This window comes from Vombatus ursinus, unplaced genomic scaffold (genome assembly GCF_900497805.2).
Source record: "Vombatus ursinus unplaced genomic scaffold, bare-nosed wombat genome assembly UNPS02014784.1, whole genome shotgun sequence".
Lineage (NCBI taxonomy): Eukaryota > Metazoa > Chordata > Mammalia > Diprotodontia > Vombatidae > Vombatus > Vombatus ursinus.
In genome coordinates, this window is record NW_020954562.1 from 8408087 (window position 1) to 8426289 (window position 18203).

Below are 18203 nucleotides of genomic sequence, written 5' to 3' on the forward strand. Positions count from 1 at the left end.
AATTTGCTTAGAAATGCATGCTGATTTTTGTTAATTTTACTTATTTTTAAATTTTACTTTTTTCAATGAACATGATTCTGTTTTTTTTTTTTTTTTCCCTCTTACTCTTCTTCTCCCCTATTTGGAAAAGAAAAAAGGGAAATCAAAACCCTTGTAACATATTTGCTTAGCTAAGCAAGACCAATTCCTACATTAGCCATGTTCAATAAATATATGTTACATTCTGTACCCTGGGTACTCTCTGTCAGAAGGTGGGTAGCATGTTACATCATCAGTCCATCGAAGTTGATTAGACGATTTTATTTTATTCAGGTGAGCAGCCATGAGTGAAGATTTACCTTTATGGCAGTTTTTAATGTGTGCCTGATATAGTCAACAAAGGCAATGGTATTCCAAAAGGTAGTAAGATACTAATTATAATGGTGGTAATAATAATAGCTGGAATTCATATAGCACTTTAAAGTTTGCAAAGTGTATTACATACATTATCTCATTTTATCCCAACAACAATGCTGGGTGGTGGGTGCCAGATGAGGGAACTGAGACTGGCAAAGGTGAAGTGAGCCCAGAGTCACAGAGGCAGTGAATCATCAAGTCAGCTGGCATGTAATGAGTACGTATTATATATCTGGCAGTGTGCTGAGCACTGGGAATGCAGATTCAGGTATAACAAGGGGGTGTCATGTGTGGCTCAGAGAGAGTCAGGAATAGAACCGTCTGTAACATCTTGTTTCCACCTACCCTTCTCCAAGCATGACTTTAATTACTGTAGGGAGGGGAAGCAGGAGGTTGGAATGCCATTGGCTGGCCATTTTGCACTCCTCAGAAAGAGAAGTACTCCTGTACTCCTAGGTACAGGGCTAGAATTTTATTTGCTCTGTTATGTATTGTTAGTCTAGGGGATATGGTTTTCAGGTTCTAACTAAACTCCTGATAGTTATTTCTTAAGGGGAAAAGAGGACCCAAGTGTAAAGTCCAGAAAATGGTTCGAGTTGTGTTTAATTAGTGTTACATGGCAGGAGACCAGAGAGACCCCATTCCATCATCTGTCTGTCCCCTGTACTGGCTTCTTCTCATTGGCATGGGACCCTTCCTGCCTGCAGGGGCAGGGAGATGCCACTCCTTCCTCTTTCTTCTCTTGTCCTGGCCTGCCTTCAGGGATAGGAGAGAAATAATATTCCATCGGCTTCCTTTGCTAGTCTAGTGTCCGAGCTTCCTAAAACCTTGAGAGGATATGACCCTGAGGCCAAACCCATAGTGATGTTAATAACCCTCTTGAATTCATTAGGAAATGATTCATAAACTCCCATTTGGTTACAGCCCAGAGATTCTGAACCCCAGCTGTCATTATACAAACCCCCTTCAATGTCCCTTACTGCTCATTCCCTTCAAGCCCCTGCAGGATTAATATCCCACTCTAAAAATTCCCAAGCTTTACATTGGAATAGAGCTCCATGGGTAACAAATTGCTTTCATCTTACATCTTTTCCTTTTTCACTGCTTTCATATTTTGGCTGTCACAGAGACCTGGCTCCCTCCTGATGACATAGCCACACTCTAGCCCTAGGTGCACTTTCATACATTCCCAGACTGCCGGGTTGAGGTGAAAAAGTTGGAATATTCCTTGCTCCCCATTGTTACCTCAGGCTCTCCCTCTGCCACAGTTACTCAGTAACCTCTTCTCATTTGAGGTTCACTCAATCTGTATCTCTACCACTCAGTCAGAATTTTGGCAGTTGTTTATTGATTTTCAGGACACTCCCCTTCTTTCTTTCTTTTTTATTTTTATTTCACTAAATATTTCCCAATTACATGTAATTTTTTTAAACATTTTAAAAATTTTGAGTTCCCAATTCTGTCTCTCCCTCCCTCCCCTCTGACCTCCTTGAGAAGACAATTTGACATTGATTATATACATGTCAGGTTATGCAAAACATTTCCATATTAGTCATAATGTAAAAGAAAATGCATACCAAAAAAATAAATAAAGTAAAAAAGTATGCTTTAATTGGCATTCAGAGTTCATCAGTTCTCTCTCAGGAGGTGGATAACATTTTTCATTGTGGGTCTTTTGGAACTTTGTTGGATCATTATCTTGATCATAAGTCTTTTGAAGTTGATCATCCTTATAATATTGGTGTAACTGTGTACAATGTTCTCCTGGTTCTTTTCACTCCACTTTGCATCAGTTCATTTAAGTCTTTCCAGGTTTTTCTGAAACCACCCTGCTCGTCATTTCTTTTTTTATTTTTAGGGGGAAAGGGAAAAAGACTCAGTGAGAATCATTTATTCCCACTTTTTCTCCATCCATCCATCTATCCATCCTTGCATGTATGTATGTATGTATGTATGTATCTGTGTTACATTTTGAGTTCTGAACTGTCTCCCTCCCAACCTGCGTTAGAGAAGGCCAACATGTGACACAGATATATATGTGAAAACCATACTATATGTACTTCCACATGTCAGTTATTTCTCTGGAGATGGATAGCATCTTCCTTTATAGGTCCTTCATAATTGATTTATATGTTCACATTACTCAGAATAGCTTAGTCATTCATAGTTACTCTTTGAATGATATTACTGTTACTGTATGCAACATTCTCTTGGTTCTGCTTATTTCACTTCTCATTATTTTATGAAAGTTTTTACATGTTTTTGTAAAGTCAATCTATTCATCATTTCTTATAGCACAGTAATATTCCATCACAATTGTATATCACAATTTGTTCACTCATTCCCCAATTGATGGGAATCACCTCAATTTACGATTTTTTTTCCACTACCCGAAAACACCTACTATAAATATTTTTGTACAAAATAGGCCCTTTTCCCTTTTCTTTGCCATCTTTGGGATACACACCTAGTAGTGCTATTGCTGAGTCAAAGGGTATGCATGGTTTTATAGCTCTTTGGACTTAGTTCCAGATTGTTCTCCAGAATGGTTGGAGTAGTTCACAACTCTACCAGCAGTGCTCCAATTTTCCCATATCTCCTCCAGCATTTCTCATTTTCCTTTTTTGTCATGTTAACAAGTCTGATAGGTGTGAGGTGGTATCTCAGACTATAATTTGCATTGCTCTCATCAGTAGTGATTTAGAGCATTTTTTCACGTGACGATTGATAGCTTTGATTTCTGCTTCTGAAAATTGCCCATTTATATCCTTTCACTGTTTATCAACTGGGAAATTTTCGCTTTTATTTTTATATATTTGTCTCAGTTTCCTATATATTTGAGAAATGAGACCTTTTTCAGAGAAACTTGCTCTAAAAATGTCCTTCATTTTTTTGCCTTATTTCTAATCTTTATTGCATTGTTTGTTTGTGAAAAGCCTTTTAATTTCATGTAGTCAAAATTACCTTCGCTATCTCTCGTTTGGTCATAAACTCTCCCCTTAGCCCTAGATCTGACAAGTGCATGCATTTTTCCACACTCCCCCAGTTGACTTATGACATCCCCCATTGTGTCTAAATCATTTAGCCATTTTGATGTTATCTCGTATATGGCATGAGGTATTGGTTTGTGCATAGTTTCTGCCGAACTCTTTTCCAGTGTTTCCAGCAATTTTTGTCCAATGGACTCCCTTCGTTCTTCAACAAGTCCAGTGCTTGCAATCTTTCACTCTTCCCCAACTCCTGCCCTCGTGCTAGGGGACTTCAGTATACATATGAATATCCCCTCAAACATTTTTATCTCCCTGTTTTTCAGCATGCTTTTTTCTTGTGACCTACTCTTCACCCTGCCTTAGCTACAGACGGAGATGTTCGTATCCTCGACTTGCCATCACCCACAATGCTCCACCTTCAGGTTTATAAACTCTGAAATTTTCCCTTTTCATCACAATGTGTTATCACTCTACTTCTCCCTCTGTCTTGAAACCCCAAACCTTGTTCTTTGTCCACACCGTGATTCCTCAATCCCATGACCACCTAATTCTTTCCCAGCCCATCTCCCCCACATTTTTTTTTCTCCTTCATTCCTTTCCCATCTTGACCCCTTATTGAGCCAGTTCAGCTCTACCTTGTCTTCTTCTGTTGGGTCTCTTGCCTGCTTGTACTGTCGCCCTCAGCCCTGGATGAGTCCCTCTACTTTCTGCTCTTACTCCTACTCATGTGTTGCTGAATGAAGCTAGAGAATGTCACAAAATTGTGCTGACTGGGTCCACTACAGATTTATGTTATGTCATCTCAACAGGTCCTCACTTCAATAGGCAAATCTTTTTATACCCACCTTATTGACTCATTGTCCCACTCCCCAAAGTAGCTTTTCCAAACCTTTTCTTCCACCCTCAAATCTTCCATAGTCCCCCTTCCTCCCTTCTTATTTGAGAAACGTATCATATTCCATTGAAAAAATAGAGACCATTGACTGAAGAGCTTCCGCTTCTCCCCTCCTCAACCTCCATCTCCCAGATGCCTTTGCTAATGTTTCCTTGTTCACCCCTGTCTCATATAATGAGATGGCCCTTCTCCTTCCCAAGGCCAACCCCTCTACACGCGCAAGTGATCCCATTCCATCCTGTCTTTTCCAGTAGATTGCCTCCTCTGGTATCCCTAATTTTTCTACTTACATCAATCTCTTCTTGTCTTTTTCTGCTTCCATACTGCCTACAAATGTATCCATGTCTCCCTCCTCCTAAAAAATCTCTCACTTGATCCATCCCCTTGCTTTCTCCCTCCACCCCCCCCCACCATTGTTAGATAAAGGGAATATAGGAGAAATAAAAATAAAGAAGTAGTACTAAAATACAGGGGTCAGCTAGCACAAGAAAAAGAAACATTCCAGGAAAGGTTGGAATTGCTTTTTATTTTGAGTTAGGAAAGTAGAAGTTTGGAAATAAGGAAGAGAATGTTCTGTATTCCTGGAAATGGTATAACATGAGGTAAAGTCAAAGGAACGTTTTGAAAACAGGAGGAACAGAACACCCTCCTTGGCATTCGATAAATGTTTATTAAAACTATTAATAAGTTGAACAGAGTCGCTGTAGGGAAAGCCTGTGTATTTTAACAGTTCACTTTCTTGTTCTGTTTTTCCTTAAAGGGGTCATATTTAACCCAGTTCAGGGCAATACCTGAATAATTTTTATAAATATCGACAGTCAGTACACATTTGGCAATATCACCAGACATTTAGGCCCTTCTGCCATCTTGCTACATCTATTACAGAAAATATCAAATAAGAGATCAAGAAAGAAGGACGGTAGGATTGATCAGTCATGAGATTGTGCATCCTGCATGGTGTGCATCCTGCAGTCCTCAGGATCTTTACACATGACCTGCTGTTATGCCCTTTAGACCTCCAGGTCCTGTTGTCTGATCTGCTAGTGCACCTGCCAGACCTGCTGACCTCAACCCTCTGTTAAACTTCTAAGACTAATAGGCCTTTTCGCTTGCCCTGCAACTGATCTTTTTTTTTTTTTATCTCATCTTCTTCAAATAGAGGGGTAGTTCTTTTTTTTTTCCCTTTATATGAGGCTATTGAGGTTAAGTGACTTGCCCAGAGTCACACAGGTAGTGAGTGTTTATGTGTCTGAGGCCGGATTTAAACTTAGGTCCTCCTGACTTCAGGGGGGAGTTCTTTCGGAGTACAATTGTCTTTTTTTTTTTTTTAATTTAAACATTTTTTAAAAATTAAAAAATTTTTTTACTTATATTTCAGTTACTCTACACAGTTCTTGCACATAGTAAGCAATTTAAAAATGCTTTTGCATTTATTCCTTCACTCATTCCTGTATTCTGGTGTACTGTTAACTGTATTGCAAGAGGGTGTTGCAGGAATGGTGGCTTCAGAGTCAGGAAGATTTCCTCCCTAACACTTATTAGAACAAGACGCATAGTCTTTCTGAATATTGAGCAACTACGTAAGATTGAATTGCTAAATTACAGGTTGTAAGTGGAGAGAGATCTGAGGAAATTATAGCTCCTTTGTATATTTTTATGCAGCTGTGGTGTGTCAGTGGATAGAATGCCAAGCCTAAGTCTTCCTGGGTTCAAACCTGGCCTCAGATGCTTACTAGCTGTGTGACCCTGAACAAGTCACTTAGGCCCCGTTTGCCTCAGTTTCTTATCTATAAAATGAGCTGGAAAAGGAAATGGCGAACCCCTTTAGTATCTTTGCCAAGAAAACCCCAAATGGGATCACAAAGAGTCAAACGTGTCTAAAACAACTGAACAATGTGTGGCCTGAGAGTAACTTTATGAGAGTAATGTTTTCAAAATGTTTCCTATAACTTTTTCATTTTTTTGGACATATCTGTACAGTGCTTTATTCTTTGTAAAATTTTTAATTTGTCTTATCTCATTTGAGCTTAGTGGCAGCCTTGGAAAGTAGGCACTTGAAGTATTAATTATCATCCCTTTTGTGTAAATGAGGAACAGAGTGAGAGTGGGAGAGGTCAAGGTCTTGTTTATGGTCACAGTAACCAGCAAAATCACTTTTCATTTTAAATCAGTCTTATTTTTGTTTCCTACCTACACAAAGTTTGTTTTTGTTAATGTAAATTCCGGGGCAGGGTCTTTGCATCCCCAGTGCCTGGCATGCTGTAGGCACTTAATAAACAGTTTATTGACTGTTTATTATAATCATATTATAATATTATATTTATTTATATAAACTATATATTATATAATGATATATATTATATAATACAATATATTATATTAAATCATATTACTGTATATTATACAGTAATAAATTAATAAGATATTAATTATATTAAATATAATATTAACACATAAATTATATATAATATTATATATAACAGAATTAATCATATAATAAATTATAATGAATAAAATAATAAAATAAATATAATAAACTATACAATAATATATAATTATAATAATAAATTTATTATAATTGACAGTTTATTATAATGTACACTACATTCATTTTTACATGGCATGAGGACTATCAGTGTAGAGGAGGCAATGTGGGGTTCAGGGTCTGAGAAACCTGGGTTCACCTCCTATCTCTGCTTATTACTTCTTGCACGACCCTTGATCAATCACAACCCTCTATGATCTCCGATTTCTTAATCTGTAAACTGAAGGGGCTGGACTAGATGGCCCGTAGGGTCTTGTCTAGCCCTAAATTTTGTGATTCTGTAAGTAGAATAGAGCCTCAATTCTTGTAGCGAGGAAATAGGAGTATTTGAAGTATCTGTAATTTTGTTGGCATTGTCTCCACCAACACTGGTCTTCAGTAGTTACCTGGCATCTACATATCACTTTTAAGGTTTATTAAGTGCTTTAAAAATACTATCTTAATTGATCTTCACAACAACCCAGTGTAATAGGTACTATTCTTATCCACGATTTACAGATGAGGAAACAGAGGCATACAGAAGTTAAATCACTTTCCTAACACCACAAGTGCCTGAGGCAGGATTTGAACTTAGAGCACTGGGCCTGGAGTCAGGAACACCTATCTGCTACACCCCGTTGCTACCTAAGTCGATAATGCCCTAAGATTTCTTCATCCCGTGCTCTGAGGCCAGTCTGGTAACAAGCCGTTCCAACTTAGCTGAATTGGTGCTTGGAGGATGGATATACAACCAACCTGTTACCTGGTTCATTCTCTCAAAGCTTTTTGAGCTTTGGTAGCACCTGTGAAATCTTGAAAGTCTTGAAGAATCTAATGTCACTTCCATGCCAAACTGAAATATCATGGTCAGGTTTAAATGAAAGGAAGGTGAACTAATAAATACCATTGGTTCACATGTAAAAAGAAGCCTCTTAAAGGAAAGGAATAGTAAGGATTTCAGTCCTAGAGTTGTTGGTGATAGATTATCCAAGACTTGAGTAAAAATAAGCATTCTCTAATTGATTTGCAGCAACCTTCGTCAGCTTTGGTCATACTTTGTTTTCAGATATTTTACATTTTCACTTCTGTGGCACGTGGGATTTTTTAAAAAATTACTTAATTGTCCTCATCTCTTTTTTTAATTTATAGGAGGAAAAAAAGAAGTTTGACAAAGAGACAGAAAAGAACTATAGCCTTTTGGATAAGCATTTGAACCTTTCAGCTAAGAAGAAAGATGCTCATTTGCAAGAGGTATTTCTTCATTTCTCTCCCATTATATTCCAAGAACTAAACAAATGGTTGAGTTACTTCTGTTTGTGATTTTTCTTTTGAAAGTAAAATAAACCTTTCCCAGTGCTTAGAACTATAAATGTGTAGATGATGTGAAAACTTGAGGTTGTCAATAATGAATCATCACCAGGGACAGAAGAAAGAGGGATGTCTTTTTCAGGGGAAAAAGGATGCCAAATAAATCTGCAGAACATTTTGTGCTTAGCTCTGCTAGTGCTTATGTATGTTTATAAAGAAGGAAAATATTGGCTGTGCTGGGTGTTTTTCAAAATAAAAATAAATTCAGAGGCTAGTAAGTTGAAAGAAAAGATACAATGATGTTTTATGAGACATCCCAGTAAACAGCTTCTCAGATGTGTTTATAGGGAAATTGACCTAAAATGCACATAATTCTAGTGCATTCTCTCTGTTAATTATTTTGTATTTATCCTGTATGTAGCTTGTTTGTATATATTAGTTTGCATGTTATCTCCCCTGTTAGATTGTAAGCTTCTTGAGGGCAGGGACTATCTTTTGCGTCTTTTTGTATCCCCAGTGCTTAGCACAGTGCCTGACACATACTAGGTGCTTTGTAAATGTTTGTTGATTGATAGAAGGGCTCTTAGGATTCAGGAGCTAAAACCACTAAGAAAGAATATTCTTTTTAAAAAATTAAGAGGTATGTGTATATTCTTTTGTTTATATGTCTTGTACCAGTCATGGCACAGCTGTCAACTTGCTCTGGCTTTCTTTTGAGACACTCCTTCCATTGTTGGTGTCTTTGGGTGAAGCTCTAATCCAGATGATGTTTCTGTTTGCATTTATTGATTCGCATTTGATCTGATGCCCTTTTTAGATTATTACTGGAATATATGTGGTAGAGCCGGGCTGGTCTCCATTAATTGTCATGCTGCCATCTTCACCTGAAGTCTCTGAGAACATTCTTCTTAGCTGATTAATTATAACAGTGGGAGCACTATTTAGTTTTTAGGGAGCTAGTCATGAGAAATTCTCCGTGGCCTGAAACCCAGAGTAGCCAGAATTAAGTCAGGCTTTTAGGAGAATCAAAAGTAGCCTTTATTCTTTGTCTCCACCATTTTCTTTTCATCTTTCAAGTCACCTGTATTTTCTTTTTTCATATGTTTTAGTGTTTGACTTTGAAATCTGGGGAGCTGCCAATGGCTTCAAAGATAGTTCCCCTTTAAGGGATAAAGCTAAAAACAATTCCAGTAATCTTGGGAGAATTTTTGTGTTTCTGTGCTCCCCCTTCCCTTTTGAAATATCTGATTAGGCTATGTATTGAAAATATTTTTTAACCTTTTTAATACTTAAATGGAAAAAAAAATTATTAATACTTTTTATTTCTCCCCCTTCCCCTTTGAAAGATTTGATTAGACTATGTATTGGAAAGTTTTTTTTTTTTAAAAAAAACCTTTTTAAGACTTAAATGAAAAAAAAAATTACTAATACTTTTTTTCCCTGACAATTGTTTCCTCATACCATGCTTCATTTTTTGGGGTGGGGATTGGACCCACCATTTCTTTGGTATGGGGAACTAACTCTCAGTGAGGAAACTCCTTCTCTTTGAATTTCTTAGTCATAGGGAATTTCCTGGGGGCACCAAGAGGGTTAGTGACTGTCACATGGCTCCTATGTGTCAGAAATGGCCTTAGAAGTCATTTTTTTCTGGCTCTGAAGCCAGCTCTTTAGCATCTATTCCATGACAGCCAAATTGTTTTGCTTCCCTAAGGGAAAACAAAAAAGAAGAGTTTTTTTCTTTTGGAATTTTCAAAAAGACCCAGAGTTCAAATCTCCACTCCCTCATTTATTGTCTGTGTCCTTTAGGACAAGTCATATAACCTCTCTGGGCTTCATTGTTCTCACATGTAAAATAAACAGGGTCGAGCTTCCTTGACTTATGTCCCTTCCATCTCTCAATCTAGCCTTGTTTGATCCTGTCCCCATTGCAGGTGCACCTAAGTGCATTTGTGAAGAGATGCTATTTGTGTTTGCATAAAACTCAGTTGTAACTTGGATTTCAGAAAATCTATCAAATGAGGAAATCCGGTGAGCTGTCAAATCTTTAACGTCTTCACTTGGAATTTTTTTTTTAATGGGGCACAAAAAAGTTCTATCATATTGCCAATTGTCATCATTCACAGCTTAAATATCAGGTTTTGTGTTTCTTGGTGGCTTTCAAACCCCCATTAGGGGGGTTTCTAACTTCTGTCAGCTCATATTTTTGAAAGCTTGGTAAATAATGTATGAGAAGATGAACACTGGATGTTTCTTAGACTGGTTGGAGACAAAGGTCATATTTAAAGACTAAAGAAATAACTTGAATTCTCACTTGTTGGATGGTTCTTCTTTTCTTCTTTTTGATCCGTATCATTACCGTATTCACACATACACATCCTGCCCACACGCTTTCTTTTAAAATACCAAAATGCTAAGATGGACTTAGGCATACTCTCTGTAATTTCTCAAATGAAGCCACACTTTTGTATCCACGTAAATGACTGCCTTGGAATGAAGAAGGGTTTCAGAGGGTATGAAACAATCCACTCATTTTACAGAAGCCTAGAAAGGTTTGTTAACTTCCCGGGGGTGGGGGTTGGGGTGTAAGTAGCATTGTCAGGATTCAAACCCAAATCCTATGACCTCGCTGTATCATTCTTTCTTCTTTGTACAACATCACTTCCCAATCGTCAAAACACACTGCATAAACCAAATGTAGGTGTATGCTTTAATCTGGGAAAGAAGAAAATCCTTGCCTATTTGTTTATCTAGATGCTCAGATCAGAATTCTGAAGTTTTATTATGGGAATATAAAGAACTAATAGTCCCAATCATTCCTATTTTGAAAAATTTCCATGCCCAGTTCTACAGAAATTGAAACTATTTGTAGCCGTTCTTTTATTGAATCTTCTGGAGACCCTTGGGTTTCGCAATTGTATTTTAATTACCTTAAATATAATATAATTTAGTCCTCCTGCCAAAGAAATTCTGACTTTATTATTATCTGTGTACGATTTAATTCTTATAAATTGTAATGAGAGGACATCTTTACTCACAGTAACAAAAGAGATGATTATAAAAAGATTATAAACCAAATCACTTAATAGCTTTCCTTAGTCTCAGCAGTGTTTTCATTTTTTCCCATGCTTCTCCAATAATATAAGTTGAGTTTCTTAAAACGAGTCAAACAAGGATGGGAATAACTTGGATTAGGAGTGGAAAAAACCCCATCACGTCCTCTTTATCCTGTTATTTTCATTAGTCTTTTTAAAGTAGATGCTTGTTATTTCGTAGCTCAGATATTGTCTCCAGTAGTCAATTCTCGCTTTGAAATCATATGAAAAAGTATTATTATTGATTAGTATCTTCTCCGTGTCATATAATATACTCTTTGTGCACACCTAGCCAGTTAGCCCCTGGTGTCTTAAATGGGTTGTGTTTTCAAAGTTAACGTGAGTCACTTGAGACTGAGGATGTATTTTCTCATGGACGCAGTGTTCTAGGAGGGGTTAGTGACCTCATCAGTATTAGCATTTTGTTTTGCCCAGGCAATTTCAGGAGCACATCTCCTACCTTTCTGCTTTGGCATCAGTCCTACTTCCCTCTTCCTCTCACTACACATCACATAGTGATGAGAAGAATTTTCCTCTGTTTTAAGAATCTTTTGATGGTTTCTTTGGCAGGGGCCCCAGCTGGGTGGAAGTAAACTCGGGAGGTGGCTAATTCCAGGGAGTGTTGGGCTGGTTTAGCTACCCAGGGATATGGCTTAGTGGATAAAGTTAGACTTAGACTAAAGAAAATCTGAGTTCAAATCCTGCCTTAGACACTTACTAGATGTTTGACCCTAGATAGGTCAGTCAGCATCTCTCTGCCTCCGTTTCCTCACTATGAAATGGGGATAAAACAGGCACCTCCCTCACAGGGTTGGTAGGAGGATTAAATGACATAATATATGTAAAATGCTTTGTAAACCTTACAGCATATGTAAGCTAATTATTATTATTACTATTATTATTAGTTTTAGTCAACATATCAGTCACTTCTTTGGTACATCCAGAGAAACTAAAGGACAGGCAGATTGATCAAGAGGAATTGGGATGCTGTTAGGTGAAAGAAGAAGAATGAGGAAGGGTCAGACCTATTGCTTAGGGCAGATAGATTAATATCAACTAAAGGATGAAAGGAAAAAAAACATCAATTTACATACTATTATGCTTCCATACTCTTTATCAGGAAGAATGTCCTTCATACCAGGAAGGGTAAAACTGGCACTCAGAACAATTGAAGAGATGGCAAGAGAGAACTTTGCCATTCCTGGCTGTTAGGTGGCACATTGGATGGAGTGTTGAACTGGAGTCAGGAAGACCTGAGTTCAGAATGGGCCTCAGATAGTAGCCTTGGGCAAGTCACTTAACCTTTGTCTTCCTTCCTCACCTGTGAAATAGGGATAATAATAATAGCACTCACTTTATAGGGTTGTTGTGAGGATGAAATGAGATAATATTTGTGAAGTGTTTTGCAGTTAATACATGCTTGTTGAATGAATGAATGAGTTGGAGAAATGTATATAATTAGAGAAAGAGAGAATAAACATTTATTAAGCACCTCCTATGTGCCAGGTACTGTGCTAAGCACTTTACTAATATTACCTTATTTTATCCTCACAACAACCTGGGAGTTGGGTTATCATTATATTATTATTCTATTCTATAACATATTATCATACGATATGACATTATTATAATATTTTATTATATAATATTATACATTATTATGTTATCCCCATTTTATAGTTGAAGAAACTGAGGCAGGCACAGATTAAGTGACCTGCCCAGAGTCCCACAGCTAGCAAATGTCTGAGGTCACATTTGAACTCAGGTCATTCTGACTCTAGGCACAGAGCTCTAGCCACTGTGGCCACCAAGATGCTTTGGTAGTAGCTTTATTTGACTCAAAAAGGTCAGCAGGGTGATGTGATTGTCAAAAAAAATTAATGTGACCCCAAAGTGCATTGAACTGAAGCACAGTGTACAGAAGAGGGGCAGTTAACATTTTGGGGGCCCAGGTCAGACTTCCCCTGGAATACTGGTTTTGTTTAGGGTAGCACTTTGCATTTCAATTTAACATTTATTAAGAGCCACATATGGGCAAGATTCTATACAGATGTTCTCAGGATACAGACATCAGTCTTGACACCAATGAACTTGTTAATCTGGTAAGGTTGGGAGGGAAAGAGGGAACAGAGGTGTGTACAAATAAGTGACTCCTAAAATTAGACTCTGAGTAGGTACATAGGACAGGCCAAATGGAATGATGCTTGAGATTTAAAGAGGGAGAGACGTTGATGAACTGGAACAAATTTGAAAGCGCAGAGACTTCTAACCGTGGTATTTATGGAGTAACTGAAGGAACTAGGGATATATAGCTTGTTGAAAGATTTAGTGGAAACTTGTTTCCAATGTTCAAATAATTTAAAAGGTTTCTATGTGGGAATTTGTGTTTTAGGCAGACATTGCACACAATCAGTGTTGGCTCTGGTCATAGAAAATTCTCATTGGTTCACAAAACATTTGCAATCACAACAGGCCGTGTTTCTTAAGGAAAAATGAGTCATCTAATTAATATGCCCCGCCCCTTCCCTGAATCATGGTCTCCTCTTTCCTGTCCACCCCCCATATTTTGTTCTTCTTCTGGGTCCACATCCCTGTCCCCTGAATTATATGGAAAGCCTATCTGGCTAGGAGGTAGAGGACGAGAGAATCAACAGTACAGAATGTTTATTCTGTCCATTCACAACATAGATGACCTGATGGGAAAGACTGAATTATATGAATTCTGAGACAGTGCAATTAAGATGGAAGAATATTGGAATTTGAATAAAAAGACCTATCTCTATTACTTAACATTTCTGTTTCCTCACCAAGATTCATGTAATAATATTTAATTCTTAGCCCTCAAAGTTTTGAGAGGAAAGTGCCTTATAAGCAGGGGTGTGCTGATGCTGATAAATTTTCAGCGTGAGCATTTACAGAAATCAGAATTATGTATACCAGGGGATTTTAGATATATGTGTGTGTGTGTGTGTGTGTGTGTGTGTATAATATCAGAATTATATATGTTATAATTCAGAAATCAGCAAATGCTAGAAATCAGGGCTTGATTTTTTTTGTTTTGTTAATTGTCTGGACTTAAAGTAATGAAGAAAATGTTGATAATGCAGGTTAAGTGTAAAAGTGTGTCCTGTTTTTTTTTTTTTTGGAGAACCAATTGTTAAACATTTACTAATACCTTTCTGCTTAAAAGTGAGACAGTGCTCTGTCAGTGTGATAGTTGTTCAGAAATCCTTGAGGGGCAGCTAGGTGATGCAATGGATAGAGCACCACCCTGGAGTCAGGAGGAACTGAGTTCAAATCTAGCCTCAGACACTTGACACTTACTAGCTGTGTGACCCTGGGCAAGTCACTTAACCTCACTGCCTAGCCAAAAAAAAAAAATCTTTGGGACAATTATATGCCTGCTTTTAACAAAAAAGTACCAAGGAAGAAAGCTGTATGAGTGTGTTTGATTCTGAAGCGGGTCATGGGAGGAAAGAAACCCTTATCAGGAGGAAATTTGAACTTTGTAATAAAGGAAGCAAGTGAGCTAATCTCAGGGCAGATATAATTCTGAAGGGATATTACCATAGGATCATAGATCAAGACCTCAGATTCCCATCTACCCCCTCCCCTTGTTTTATAGCCAAGGAAACTGAGACCTAGAGACTTTAAATAATTTTGCCCATCATCAAAATGGTAGTAACAGGTAGAATTTGAATTAATGTCCTCTCACTACAGTGCCAATGTTCTTTCCGCTGTACGAGGCTGAACCTCACAAGCTGTCTAATCCAAGCCTTATCTGAAATATAGAGCCTTTCAATATTTCAGCAAATGGTCACTTGTACTTCTGAAGGGGTAGGGATAGTGGTGAGCGGTGGCCGCATTTAAGAAGGTGGAGGTGATAGAACCCTCCTTTTCTTTACTCCAGATGAAGCCTGCCATGTTTTCTCTGCTCTTTTATCTCACTTGGGTTTAACTCCCACCTCTTTGGGGCAGTTCCCTGCCTAGTGTTATGGACCAGTTGGTACATGAGCCAGTGAACAAGCATTTATTAAGTGCTTACTATGCTAATCATTTGGTGTACAAAGAAAGGCAGAAAATAGGATCTTTGTCCACAAGAAACTAAATTTCTAATGGAGGAGATGACACCTCAAAAACTTGTGTTCATATATGCAGAATAGTAACCATCAAAACTATCTGATACTGGCTAAGGAATACAATGGTAGATCAGTGGGATAGATTAGGTATACAAGACATAGTAGTAAATGACCATAGTAATGTAGTGTTTGATAAACTCAGAGACCCCAGCTTCTGGGACAAAAACTCAAAATTTGACAAAAATGGCTAGGAAAACTGGAAAACAGTATGGCAGAAACTAGGTATGGATCAGCATCTTGCACCATATACCAAGATAAGGTCAAAATGGGTACACGATTTAGACATACAGGGTGATACCGTAAGTGAATTAGGAGAGCACGAAATAGTTTACCTATCAGATCTATGGAGAAAGGAAGAGTTTATGAACTTACAAGAGATAGAGAACATTACAAAATGTAAACTGGATAATTTTGATTATATCAAATGAAAACGTTTTTGCACAAACAAAACCAATACAGTGAAGATTACAAGGAAATCAGAAAGCTGGGAAACAATTTTTATAGCAAATGCCTCTGATAAAGGTGTCATTGCTCAAATATGTAGAGAACTGAGTCAAATTTATCAAGTCATTCCCTAATTGATAAATGGTCAAAGGATATAAACAGGCAGTTTTCAGATGAAGAAATCAAAGCTATGTATAGTCATATGAAAGAATGCTCTAAATCACTATTTATTAGAGAAATGCAAATTAAAGCCACCTGACACCTATCAGATTGGCTAATATGACAGAAAAGGGAAATGATAAATTTTGGAGAAGATGTGGGAAAATTGGGACATTAATACACTGTTGATAGAGTTGTGAACTGATCCAACCATTCTGGAGAGCAGTTTGGAACTATGCCAAATAGTAATCAAACTGTGCATACCCTTTGATCCAGCAATACCACTACTAGATCTGTATCCCAAAGAGATTAAAAGAAAAAGGGAAAAGGACCTATTTGTACAAAAATATTTATAGCAGCTCTTTTTTTTTTTTTTTGGCTAGGCAGTGGGGTTAAGTGATCTGCCCAGGGTCACACAGACATTACCCAGGCCACACAGTGTTATGTGTCTGAGGCTGGATTTGAACTCAAGTCCTGACTCCAGGGCCAGCTGTACCACCTAGTTGCCCCTAGCAGCTCTTTTTGTGGTGGCAAAGAACTGGAAATTGAGGGAATGCCTTTCAGTTGGAGAATGACTGAACAAATTGTGGTATATGAATGTAATGGAATATCATTGTGCTATAAGAAATGATGAGCAGGTGGATTTCAGAAAAACTTGGAAAGACTTACATGAATTGTTGCTGAGTGAAGTGAGAAGAACCAGAACATTGTATAAAGTAACAGCAACATTGTGCAACGGTCAACTACGAATGACTTAGCTCTTCCCAGGAAAACAATGATTAGACAATTCCAAAAGACTGATAAGGAAAAATGCTATTCACATCCAGAGAAAGAACTAGTGAATCTGAATGCAGATTGAAGCATACTCTTTTTACTCTGTGTGTGTATATGTGTGTGTGTTCTTTTCCTTTTGATCTTTTTCTTCACAACATGACTATATAGAAATATGTTTTTCGTGATTACTTATATATACCTATATCAAATTGCTTACTATCTTAGGAAAGGGAAAGAGAGAGAGGGAAGGAGAAATTTTGGAACTCAGAATTTTTGAATGAATGTTAAAATTTGTCTTTACATGTAATAAGGAAAAATAAAATACTATAAAAACATTATATGCAGAACAGAAGGGAAATAATCTCAGAGGGCAGTGCCTGGTCGTAGGGAATCGGGGGGATCAGGTGTCTGGGAGTTCACGCTGCCTTCAGCAGAGCCTTGGTTTGTCTGCAAGAGGACTGTAACTGGGACAGTGCCATCGTAGCCACACCTTGGCATCCCCTAACTCTCCTCCACGCCCAGGCCAGCTTCGCTAAAAGAAGCTTTGTGCTCAGAGCGTTGGTTAATTGAGGTACGTGATCTCCACGTTTATAGAGGGATTGGGTGTATTATTTGTGAGGTTGTTTCTCTGATGCCTGGAACCTTGTTGTTCAGTCTTTAAAAAAAAAAAAAAGCCTGTGTGGTCAGTCCATCTTATCATATGGAGAACATCTTTCCAGCGTCTGTAATTTTACCCATCTGCATTCTTTGAATACAGGCCGACATCCAAGTGGAACAGAATCGAAAACACTTCTATGAGCTGTCTCTGGAATATGTGTGCAAGCTTCAAGAGATCCAAGAAAGGAAAAAGTTTGAGTTTGTGGAACCAGTAAGTATGTGTGTGTATGTAGGTATACGTGTGTGTATGTAAATACATTGTTATTGCTGTCGTGTTTTTACATGAACTACGTTTTCCAGTATGGGCAGCTAGGTGGCCCAGTGGATAGAGTGCTGGGCCTCGAGACAGGACGACTCATCTTCCTAAATTCAGATCAGGTCTTCAGACACTTACTCTCTGTTTGACCGTAGGCATGTAACTTAGCTGTGTTTACCTCAGTTTCTTCATCTGTAAAATGAACTGGAGAAAGTTCGGCAAACCTCTCCAGGACATTCACCAAGGAAACTCCAAATGGGCTCAGAGAGAGTTGGACACGACTGAGATAGCTGAATAACAAGAAAAAAGAGGAATAATGTCCCTTCTCCCCCTTGCTTCCCTCTTCTTCCTCCCCTCCCCTTCCTCCCCTCCCCTCTTCTTCCTCCCCTCCCCTTCTTCCCCTCCCCTCTTCTTCCTCCCCTCCCCTTCCTCCCCTCCCCTTCTCCCCTCCCCTCTTCTTCCTCCCCTCCACTTCCTCCCCTCCTCTTCCTCCCCTCCCCTCCCCTTCCTCCCCTTCCCTTCCTCCCCTCCCCTCTTCTTCCTTCCCTCCCTTTCCTCCCCTCCCCTTC

General features: G+C 38.2%; 1 protein-coding gene across 1 annotated transcript in view; it reads left to right on the plus strand.

The window, feature by feature from the left end:
• Positions 1–18203, plus strand: part of ARHGAP10 (Rho GTPase activating protein 10) — a 381695-nt gene that overhangs the window by 142936 nt on the left and 220556 nt on the right. The window contains exons 5-6 of the mRNA XM_027866797.1: positions 7955–8056; positions 17479–17589. Of these exons, the coding sequence (XP_027722598.1) occupies positions 7955–8056; positions 17479–17589 (213 nt within the window). The remainder of the gene's footprint in view (positions 1–7954; positions 8057–17478; positions 17590–18203) is intronic.